The sequence below is a fragment of the Trachymyrmex cornetzi genome, unplaced genomic scaffold (genome assembly GCF_001594075.2).
Source record: "Trachymyrmex cornetzi isolate Tcor2-1 unplaced genomic scaffold, Tcor1.1 scaffold386, whole genome shotgun sequence".
NCBI lineage: Eukaryota > Metazoa > Arthropoda > Insecta > Hymenoptera > Formicidae > Trachymyrmex > Trachymyrmex cornetzi.
The window spans coordinates 44,104-57,141 of NW_017298597.1; the positions used below are offsets into that span (position 1 = coordinate 44,104).

At 31.4% G+C, this 13,038-nt stretch overlaps 1 protein-coding gene across 3 annotated transcripts in view; it reads right to left on the reverse strand.

Annotated features, from left to right (window-relative positions):
- Positions 1 to 13,038, reverse strand: part of cpx (synaptic transmission protein complexin) — a 137,345-nt gene that overhangs the window by 6,599 nt on the left and 117,708 nt on the right. For all 3 annotated transcript variants that reach the window (XM_018511773.1, XM_018511774.1, XM_018511775.1), the window contains one exon: positions 6,026 to 6,189. In XM_018511773.1, coding sequence (XP_018367275.1) covers positions 6,026 to 6,189 — 164 coding nt within the window. The remainder of the gene's footprint in view (positions 1 to 6,025; positions 6,190 to 13,038) is intronic.

Below are 13,038 nucleotides of genomic sequence, written 5' to 3' on the forward strand. Positions count from 1 at the left end.
TAAAAAAATTCATAAAAACATGCCTTCTTTTGATCGAATTAACTATACCCCTCCCTTAAGTATTATTTACTATGTTTAAAGTAAACGAACTATATCAATAAAAACTTTATACTATTATAAAAATACTATTATAAAAAAAATATTAGAAATCCGAAATATTTGTATTTCGTATTAAAAAATGAACTTTTTTAAATCCCCGTATTTGTGCCGTATATCCCATAGGGGTGGGATATATGGCTACTCATAGGAAGAAGGGGGGGGTATGTATGGCTCACAAAAAATTTACAAATACATATAAATAAGACGTAAAATGACACAATAACTTATATAAAATGCGTTTATAAAGTTTTATTAAGGAATAAGAATGATAAATATGTATATGAAGTAATAAATAATAATTACAATCTTCCCAGATGTATTACAAGTGTTATGACATGAGGTATACATATTTCATGTAATGCGTCTATTATATTTAGTGCACTGAATTCAATCTGCGCACTTTGTACGCTTTGGGCATAAATCCCGCCTGTTAAAAATGCCATATATCCCAAACAGGTGGGATATATTAATACAAGACAACAAATTAAACAAAGAATACAGGAGCAAAGTATACTTGTATTTTGTTATACAACATGCTTTACTATTCCTCTACACTCATGTATCACGAAATAACCACTAAGTCTTTTGCACGTCCTACAGTAATCATTTTATGTAGATTATGATTTATGATGGCGCTACTTAATACAGTGATAAATCGATTCAACTCACAATAATTTCATTAATATTAACAGTAAGAAACTGAAATCACATAACACAATACTAATATAACATAAAGACATGTAACAGAGTAGTTGCGGGAAAATTACCCCCACTCCTTCTATTTTTTCTGACTTCTGCGGCGTAAATTCCCAGCGCGGCGTATTTGGTGGAGTTACCCTATTACATTTTTTATTTGCGAACACAAATTTAATTGATAAATAATTCTATAGATGTAAAAAGAAACCAATTCTTGATTAAACAGACGATAAAAATTCTGAGACATTATTCCTGAACTGATATAATTAATATTATGTGACAAACCCAACCGATCATTCACATTTTCTATAAATCAGCTTCCAATGCCATATTTTCTATAAATTGGTACATTCAAATCACTCACGACACTCCGTATCATTAAATTAATTAAAATGATGCTTTATAACTAAAATAGCCTTAACTTTGTTTATAAAGCTTACGCTACCAGGTACTTTTGCAAGACGGTTCCTCATCTGGTGAACGTCTTAAAAGGAGTCAGCCTGACTCTATTAGGAAGTCGCCATATTGAATGCAGGGACTCCCTACTAGAGTCAATTTGACCCCAGTTAAGTTCAATCTTCTTTCTTCCTAGTTCGCTTCATCGTTGCCTTTTTTCTCGCCTCCGTTGTCACATTTGAGATGCTTCCTCTTCCTTCCTCGGAGATTATCTTCGACATTTATTTGGATATGCGTGTTCAACAGAAACGATCAATCATCTTAACCACGATATGATGGTTCATGCCGAACTTGCCACTTATAACGAGGGCTGTCCTATTTTACTTAAGTAGACTTCTACACGTATCATTTCAACGCCATTAATTTCTTATTTTGATATCGAAATACAATATCTCGATGGCTTTAGCTTCCCTCAAAGTTACAACATTATTCCTCCATCGGTTTAGCACATAACGTAAATTATTTAACGCAACCGTTAAAGACTTATGATATACTGAATGCTACTGATCGACTGTTATACCTGATTCTATACAACTTGTAATCGTTTCGATTAACTGAAAATGCCAACATGAAGCAAGCCATAGATTGCTTTACATTGGTTGCGTTAAAAATTTTATCAAGGTTAGATCGATAATAAATTATTCTTATATATTGATTCATAATATCATCTTCATATACATCATCGATCTGTTCAATATTTTATGTTTTTACTATGATTTGATAAATACATTTACAAAACTAATAAATTTATTTTAATTCGAAATTCAATTTTTGTGTTATATTAATGTTTCTGTAAAGCAAATATCTACTGCGTAGCGCGTACACTTATTTTAGTAATATTTCTAATTGTTCAAGGAACTCTTCGAACTCTTCAATTCTAATATTTCAATTACGATGTAGATTGAAACTTTTTATCAAATGTTCTAAATAATAGTTCGCATCATTATTTTTTCAATAATACCCATCAAAAGAAAGAGGTGCAAAAGTGTGTTGAAAGATAATAAAGAAACTGTGTGTAAACGGAGAACGACAGTTAATCATTCGATAAAATATGTAATAAAATAAAAATATTTTACAGCAAAGATGATAATATTAATGGTCACAACAGCGTACAATAATGTCAATTTCTTTAGCGATTCTTTGTCTTTGAAAATATCCTTGAGGATGAAAAAACAGAAGGCTAATGGGGGAGCAGAGAAAATAAAGTGCTGGATGTAGTGTAATATTTTCTCAAAGTAATGTGAAATGCAAACAATATTAGATCGATAAGTGGAACTTTGGAAATTTTTCGCTCTTTTTCTCTTTTCTTACTTTTCACTACTCTCTTTCTATTTTTTAACATATTGTGTCAACTTTTAAATGTAACATTATTTTTTATGAAAAATGAGAGAAAGATTCAGTGCTTCGATTAATGTCTTTTTGAAAGATTCGCTTATTCTATGTATGTATTTGTAGATTTAAAACTATCTTGTAATCTCAAAAATATATCCTAAATATATGTTTAGCCAGCAGTAACAGAAAATGTAAGGCAATCGCACACATACCGCGAAATAAATATAAATGCATTTTATAAATATTAATGGATCTAATTTGCGCGCGCACAGTTTTGATGTGATGTGTGTGTGTGTGTGTGTGTGTGTGTGTGTGTGTGTGTGTGTGTGGTGATAAAATATTATATACGCTGTTTCTTCCACGAGTTCTCAAAATCAATTTAAAAATAAAATGAATATTTTCAAATTGCGCAAGGACTTTACTATAACAAAGTCCCACTTCGTTCATTAGTCGAGATAGGAAATCGGATTTGACTTGACCCAATGCGATTACCATGCCAAAGCTTCTTCCGGTACTATGCAACAGAATAGTGGATGCTCTATTCTCATGAGAGATTGCGGCTCTCGCGTCTCAATCTTTTCCGTTCATTTTCGAAGAATCATGTTTCTACCGAGACGGAAAGGATTTGAAAGTAGTTCTTTCGCTTATGATGAAGCAGCCATTAGTGTTAATTATATTCCGTCGAGATCTCCTTGCTTTTACGAATAAAACCGCTGAGGACTAAACGAATCTTGAAACGCCATCGTGTTGAAAGACGTTTTTTAATCTAGATTTCGCTGAGTAATGAAGCCGCTGAAATTCGCTTTATTCGTTATTACATTTGTCCAATTCTAACTAGTCTTTTTAGTACCATTTTACCTTTTCATAAGTTCTTTAAGATTTGTTCAAGTTTAAATTTCGCTTAATTGAATTTTAATAATTTAAAATGATTAAATTCATAGGATTATTGATTTTTAGATGTTTATATTTCTCTAAAACGTTAATTTTTTTGCGCAATTTTTTATATCACAATAATGTTTTTTGATACTTCGTCGTCTTCGATTAGAATAAATTCATTAAATGTTTCTCAAATCAACTAAATCTGATTTCGTTGAAACGCATACGTGATTATTATTGACCTGCCGATTTATCGTAATTGATCTAACAAGAGAATTATACGAAGTGATAAATTCTGATCTTAATGGAACTTTGTATCCTACATATAGATTATATAAAAAAATGAATTCAGAAAATGTCTGTTGCGGCGGAAAAACGGTTTGAAGGGATGAAATCACCCCTTGTATGTGGTAAAGCGGTTTTCAGAGAGCTTTTTCTGTTATATCTCGAAAACTATTTGAGATATCAAAAAATGTTTTATACAAAAGCTTTAGAACAAAATTACCTCTATTCATTTACGTCAATAATATTTTTAATAAACAATTTTTTTTTATTAAAAGGAAATTTTTTTTATTTTTCAAAAATATTATTGACGTGAATAAACATAATTTTAGTATAAAAGTTTTGTGTAGAACATTTTTTGATATCTCGAATAGTTTTTAAGATACAATGAAAAAAGCTAAAACCCGCGTTATCTATAAGAGATGATTTCACCTTTTCAAATCGTTTTTCCGGCGGAACTAATATTTTCTAAATTCATTCTTTTTATCTAACCTATATGTATATATGTAAAGTTTAATTAAAATCAGAATTTAATCGTGTGGTTCCCTTGTAAGACGCATTCGAACTCCCACAATCTCGAACTTCGCCGTGATAATAGTTACAACATTCAACCACTCGACGACCATTTCCGCACGTGGAATTACGGCACACTGCAACAGTGCGGTCGGTGTGCCACATACATAGATCAAACTACGTCCCACATTGTCGAATTACGCGTTTGGTCCCTTCAACGATATCATTTTCTGTTTACATACGAGATAATCGCGTTTTCACTCCAATTAACATCACGTAAAATCTAACCCAGTTGGGCAAATATCGATGAAAGAAATACAAATCTATCAGCAATTTCCTATTTTATAATGAACTTTACAATTTCGTTACAAAAATAAAAATGCAGTGTTATGCATACTCATTTATTTTGCTCTCATATTAATATGAGAATTAATGACGTACAAGAAGAGAGTCGATATTAACTCTTGAGTTTTCGTTAAAATTGATTCGATCGATCGACCCACTTGACATTTTTTTAGAGGACAAAGCAATCAGGTTGAGTCACATAGAAAATAGAATCCCTCGACGCATTGATCAAACAGGATAGAACAATATACGCCGACGGGATCTCACAAAAAACTTCCAACGCATTCACCGGTTGGGCGGGAAATAAATGTGTGGATAAAAAGAAGAACAGGGAAGAGAGAGAACGAAAGAGATGTAAAATGCACGTTGGATCGCGCCATTATCAATCCTGATGTATTGTCCTGTCAGGACGGAGTCAACGGCGTTGACATGACCCAGATGAAATCGAGGACTCTTGTGGAAAATGCTGGAGAAACACGTGGCGATATTCAAACTCGTACTCTGATATATTTATAGTCACGAACAAAATCCACTTGTAATTAACTGAAAAATATGATTCACAATATCTCCAAATAATATGTTTTAATAACAAAAACTACAAATAACAAACAGTTTCTGATATGGCAATTCTTCAAATCTTTAAATACCATGTATGTTGCCATAAATATTATTAAAAAGACATTTATTAAAAAGACAAGTACACCTGCCCTGATGTCCTAAAACTATGGCAGTCTTTATTTAATAATTAATTAATTAAATATTGTGTCGGGGAAAAATTTCTTCATATTTTTTAATTCAAAATTGTATATACAATATCTTTGTCAAAAATGAACGAAATTTAAATTAAAAAAAAAAAAAGTTTTGAAGTTTGAAATCTTTATTTTCGAAAGGTTACTATATTTTCTGAATTTCTGTGAGTTTGGTAATTTTTACATTAACAAAATTACGAGCTGAAAAAGATGAAAAATTTTCTTTTCACTTTGAGGGTCTCTCACGTGTTCAAAAAAAATTTACGAAAACTTTCGACTCTGATAAAATCATCATACCGGAGTTAAAAAAAACAGATTCTTAAAGCTGAAACTTTGCTCTAGCGAATGATATAATTGTAACGAAAATTTCGCAACAAATGAAAAACTTTTGCAAAAAAATTTTTTTTAATTCGAAGAAACTTTTTCTCCGATCCAATATTTAATGGATAATATTTTTTGTAACATTATATTCCTTTGAAATGATTTAAACGACAAAATCGAGCAGTAGCAATTTTGATATGTAAATAGTATTAAATTCTACAATCACGACGCTAATAACAAGTTTTAACGATAAGATAAAGATCATGAATATATGAAAATCGAACTTATTAGTCAATTCCAAAGAAATGCAAAAACTTTTTAAATAAAAACGCAAAAGCAAAATCATTATTGCTGACCTTATCTCTGATCTCTTGCCGCATCTTCTCTCGTTCTTCTTCCATTTTGCGATGTTTCTCCTTTCTTCGTTCTTCGGCTTCCCTGATAGCCTCTTGCCTCTCTCTCTCGGCCTCCTCTTCCTTCTCCTTGTCATCCTCGTCACCTCCTTCGCCGCCTACCGCGCCTACAAAATAAAGAGAAAACATATATATGTATATGTCCTTTGTCTAATAATAATACACAATGTGTAACAATGTGTAATAATGATATAAATAAATAACGCTCGAAGTTTGCACAGCAAAACAATTCAAATATCAACGACTAAATATACGAGCAATACAAGATTTATTAAAATCTTAAAATTAATTTAACATACCATTAAAAAGAATATAATAACAGACGGTTCACCATCAATAATCATCAATTGACATGGACAAATTATTCTTGATTTGCAATATTGTTAAACGAAATAGATAGGTTTATTTTATTATATTGAGGAAGACTCTGCTGTGAGTCGAAACGTCTATTGTTATATTCTTTTTAATGGTATGTTAAATTAATTTTAAGATTTTAATAAAACATCTTGTATTGCTCTCGTATATTTGATCGTTGATATTTGAATTGTTTTTATAAGTCTTTTTCTTAGAGTATATTAAATTGTACTACTATAATATGATCATTAATTGTTTAGTAATAAAATCTAGATCAGAATTAATAGATAAATGATAAAATTATATATTTGAGATATTACTTTGCGTGATGACAATTATAAAATTAAATAAATATCTGAAAGATTTGGAATACCAAATAATTTATCGACATTTTTGCAAATATTATTTAATATTTTCAGTTAAAAAGATTTTTGTTAAAAAACAATTAAAACATATCAGGCTGCCTCGTCCTGATGAAGTAAATTGCAATATTCACGAAATGTTGATATATAATAATGGATCTGGATACTGAGATAATACGTGAAATGCATAACTTCTATATAAAAAGTACCCGCGGAAATATTAACAATTAAAACATTATTTACACGTTATCGAAACACAAAATGTATTTATATATTTACAATGAGAGATTAATTATATTTTATCGTATTTTCTAATTAATTAACTTTCCATGTTAATTGAGGAAGATATGTTTACATATTTAATTGTGTTAGACTACTAATTCAGTATTTGTATATATATATTTTTAATTCCTTGACAATCAAGAATTTACTTTCTCTGTGAATGTTTAGAGTTTAATAAAAGACAGTTTCGCCTCTCTCGAGTCTAGTAAAACTGGCTGCATTATTGCAGACGTTATGAAGTGAACAAAGAAAAGAATAAGATTTCGGAGTAGACAGAGGTAGATGTGGCAGAATCTTCGTGCTTCGGAGAAATTAATACTACTTCTATCTCAGCGCCAATTTACCATTTTCTCCTTCACTCCTATATCATGCTCATCGTATTTGCGCTGCTTTCCGCGAGTTGAAAAGATACTTTGAAGTCCGATTTATCTTTCTGTTTCAATTTTGTTCGTTGCCCTTTCGTTCATCGTCGTACTAAAACTTAAGGTTTGAAGAATAGCAAGATAATAAGCAAATTCGTGGTATACTTTAAGCAATATTTCCGTCCTGATGAAATACACAGTTGAAATAATTACTAACATATATACTATTTACCATTATAATCATCATCATCATCATCATCATCAATATTGGTTATATAATATTAATTAAAAGATTATAGATTTGTATACACATACATACATTATAAAATATATGTATATTCCAAAATAAACCAAACAATAACTTATGTATTTTGTATAGAAGGTCGAATGTTTTTTTCTTGCAGAAAAAATTCTTTTTTTCAACACAAAAGCATTGATCTTTTTTATTTCATCAAGTCATTAGATTTATGCATGTATATATATATAAATATACCTATATATGTATATTAAAAGATATTTCTTACAAAAAATAGAGTACGAAGAAAGAAATAAAACTAGATAAAATAAAATATAGAAAGAAAACTTAAAATTTTTATATATGTATATATATATAGATTTCATTATTTCAAATTGAAGTGAAGGTAAATGATTAGAATCCTTAATTTTATCGCAAAAACTATAATTAAAGAAGTAACAAGATCGTTTTTGAAATCTCGAGAGTCTCGAAGGAGATTTGCTCTTCGAGGGAGTTACATTTCCAACCAATTTAACCGCATCGCAAAGCGAATTCGAGTATGAGCAAGTTTCGCACGGTTCATTGAAGAGTTTCGAAAAACAAATTTATCCGTTCAAGTTTTTCATGTAGATAAATTCGGAAGTCAAATGAAAATATTAACCGCGCACTCTTAGGATATATGAATACGTAAACATCTGCGATCAATTTTGCAACGACACTTTCTAACTTTGCTATCAATTTGTAAACACGTGTTGTTGTGCAATACTACAGAAAATTCGTCTCAATGTTTCTTCTATCTTGTGGAATTTTATTTATTTTAATTAATAGTTAAGCAAACGTTTTATTTACAAACTAAGAAGGAAGGTGCTGTGAAGAGAATGGTAGGTGTTAAGTTCAACTTTTATTTTAATAGAATTTGAGCTAAGTTGAAAATATGCTATCACGGAAATGCACAACATATTTGAAAATAGCGCGTAGCGCGATTTAAAAAACGCATTCCATGTCTCTGAAAAAGATTAATAACGGAATTCCTGCGGTTTTCCTCTACTCACTTCTATGTCCGGCAAAACTGTCCACGGACAAGTTTTATTTGACAAAATGAAATTCTCCGGTGGTTATCCAGAGAATTTCATGACGTCGCTAGCCAGAGGTGATATACAGGCCATTTTATCATAACGGACAGAATTTTTTTTCACAAATTCAGAGTTTTTCCTAATGTTCCAATGCATCCCGTTATTCATAATTTATGGATTTTCTTGAAATATATGTCATGCTAGTTTGTACATATATTTTTTTCATGCATGGAGAATTCAGGTCAATACCTGCAGATATTCATGCGATATGATAATCGCATTATTGTGTGAAGTTAACATTTGTTTCTAGATACAATATTATTAAAAAGTATTTACAAAAAAAAATAGCGCGTATTGTTTCTAAATAGTGTTATAAATTGAAGAAACATTTCAATAAAATTCTGATTATTACTAACATTCAATTAGAGAATATACTAAAAATACTTATAATACGCAACTAGAGAGTATACACAAAAAATACTTGTAATGCTAAAATTCTCACCGAAATAGATATACAGACGAAAGGATTCGTATTTCGAAAAAGATAACGTTTAATATGAACATACGAGTTGTGTATTTGAATATAAATAAGTTTCATCTATACAAACTTAGTTGTCAGACTACGTACGATATATGACATATATCGTAAACCCTAATCCTAAAAGGATTAATAGTGTGACAACGTTGTACAGCTATATACACGCGCATGCTGTGTTTCCGGTGGGAAATAACAAGTGTGACGACACTTCCGTGTATACCTCTGGGACTGGCACCCCCCAGTTACGAGCCATATTAAAGGACTATAAACAGTAACGGCTATCTACATCTAGTATTGTCCGTAAGTTCACTCACAAAAACTAGTGTGACGGTTAAAATCATGAAACGATGTGCGCGAGTGTGTTTCATAAATATAGATGTAAGGTTCAAAATGGTACCAAAAAAATCTCGCAAATTTTTGTATAAAAAAAGTACTTTTTCGTGTATATTTAAATATCAAATAAAAACGTGTGAAAAGCACCTCACACGTATTCGAAATAAAATGGTTTTTATGTAGTTGCTCGAAAAACTAAAGTCCCTTTTAGTGTTAGGATCTACGAGTAAAATTGTCTAGTGTGCATGTCGTAACGGCGATGAGCTGCTTTTTCTCCCGTTTTTTAAGCTCGTAAAAAAAAGTGATCTCGCCAACATACGTTAATTTTTTAAATCACCACAATCTAATACTCTTTTTTCAGTTAATTTAAAAAATATCCATTAGCGTGAATAATAGGAGATTCCTATAAGGAAAGGAATCGAATCAATAATAAGAGTACTATGGCAACTGTTCGAAACGCGTTCGATGTAACGCGCGTCCGAGTGAATTCCGACCAATCGCTATATATATATATATATATATATATATATAAGTATCTAATTGAATCTACATCTCGCAGCACAAATTCGTAACGACCTCTATTACAAATGGTTGGAAAATTAAAATGTCGTTCGTGAAAGCGATAAACAAATGCGCCACGTTATACGGAACATCCATGGGAAATGGCGAGCAGCTGCGGAGTCGATAAGCAGATGCGGCATCGTATGGATTATAACTTGCCAGAAATATAGCTTTCTGTTTTATTCATTAGACATTATGATGAATTTTATTCGCATATCAATGAATCACTTTTTGTTATATTCACTAAATATTTACCCAACAATTATTATGATATTCACATTCGCGAAATGTACTAATAGAACATCTTGTAACAACTAAATATTTATTCATCAAATATATAATAATGAATTTTGTACGCCAGCTATACATAATATATTCTTTATTACATTCCTGTATTAAATCCGCGTAATACTGAGAAAATTGATCAGAGGAAACTGTGGCGTCGTCTGTATCGACACCGTTCTTTATTGATACTTTTCAATTTCGTTAAAATTCTATTTCCTTTGAAGACAATTTGATATAAAAGCCGCACGCGCGTCAGCCACGATGCACGCGAGGTATGTCTTCATTCGAAGTGATTGATAGAATCTGCATTTTAACTAGCCTTCGTAAGAACAAAACCGCTCTATTTCAGCGCGAACAAACCGCGAAAGAGAAAGTCATCCTTTTGCTATCCTCTCTCGGTTTCATTCGTCCTGCACCCGAGTTGGATGCTAACGCCGATCGCCACTTTATCGAACAATCCGCCATCCAATCATCGCAGCGCAGATGTTGGAGAAACGAATTTACTGCGAGATTTCAAACGAGTTGCTCCGTGTCGAAACGGTCACCTCGTTTCTCATTCGACGACGATCGTATTGGCTGTTTCACTACTTGGTTAGATAAAAAAAAAATTGAACAACCATCTGAAACGGAATATGGATTATTCGTTTGCATGTGAATGCGAGAATGAGCTGCAAGAAATTTGCACTCCACATATAGCCGATGGTCGAATCGACATGTGGGCGATAGCCGATTCAATGTGTCAGATCTTTTTATTCTATGCCTGTACACACGGTATTAACTTTTAAGTGAAATGCTATTATAATATACAATCTCATCTTTTTTAAATCATGGGAATAATTATTATCTAATACAATATATGTGACATTTAACATAATCTAACAATAAGAGTCAATATCTAGAAATTTATCAGTATTACATAATGCCTTCTTAATAATAATCTAAAAAATGTTACTCTTTTAATCATATCAATATTGTCCAGAATATAACATGCAATATTTTGTACATTTTACAAAATGTTTAAGTAATTAACAATGTAAAACGTGCATGTATATGCATATATGTATATACAATCGACAAATTCTCATAATTTCTTTTTTAAATAATTTATATAAGTATATAGTATACAAATATATGAGATAGTATTAATTATATAATAGTATCTATAACAATAGCCTTATATTTTTCCATTTATAATTTCCAGCTAATTAAAATGATAAAATATCTATGTTAAGATAATAAAATAATTTTTTGACTTTTAATCTTGACTTTGTACATATCATAAAGTAAAATATTTTTTTTTACATGAATATATAAAGTTGCGATAACACGCGTAGTGCACTATACACGTTCGCAACTACATGTAAGTATCCGCATTTGTTATCTTCTTTCGTGCAAGTTCAGGTTTGGTATACGTGCGGTTTGTAGCACGATACGATAGCATCTCTCTTTTATGTATGCGCCTTCGGCTCAAGGATATTTTGCCTAGCGTGCAAGTAATGCATGTGCAAGGTAGAGGACTGCAATTCTCTGGTACCATTCCATATAGGTTTAACGTTTTTATCGAGCTTTGTAACTAGCTACTTTCCTTTGGCCGCGTAATAAAGCTTTATAAATGCATGTTGCGCTTTTTAAAAATGCAAGAATGCCAAATTGGAATATGTGGTCCGACAGTTACGTATTCGCAAACATATTTTCCCTTCAAACTTTGTAGTATTGAATGCACGATAAAATACACAATTAATTTTTTATCTCTCCATTGTGCTTCATACATACATTTCATTCCGATAGTGTGTAAACAATATGTTTAGTAATTATTTGTGTGTTTAACGCGCCTTTTCACTGTAAAGAAAATATCAAACATATTTGGAGATAGAATGAGATTAATATGTTAAATTTTTTAAACATTCTTGATAAGAGATAGGAAATAACCAAAATGTTAAAAGATATTTACAGAAAGGCAAAACAAAGATCTTCTTGTTGCTAACTTGTACAAATGTCTGTTGTTAAAAAAAGTTTTAAATCGATATTCGGACTAGTATTTTAATTTAAAAAATCCAGGAATGCTTTTAACCCTTGAACACCACCGTGGGTTACGGTAACCCAGTCCGTTTGAAAAAACACGTGGCGTTTATGAACGATCAGAAGTGTGGAGTGAGAACAAGGGGGGAAAAAACTTTTGCATCCCCACTACAAATCCTCCGCCTGATAACCTCAGCGTGCACGAACCAGTCGAGAACGCTATGAACTTACTGTGTGGGTTACGCTAACCCTGTGTGGTGGTTATTACGTTTTTTATTTCGAAATCAAACTGTAAGTAAATATACGAACAAGATCAAATTCAAATGCGAATCAAATCGAAGAATTCGTGAAACACACAGACATTCCAGAAAATCAAGATCCGCGCGATATATTAGCTGTAAACAAAAATAGAAAAACAAAGAAGATGTTCATTCTGTCCACGGGCTTTAGATAAGAAAACTTATTACATATGCTTGCAGTGCCAACAGCCAATGTGTAGGGAACATGTCGCAAAAATTTGTTTCGCCTGTTCCACGCAAATCAATGAATAAT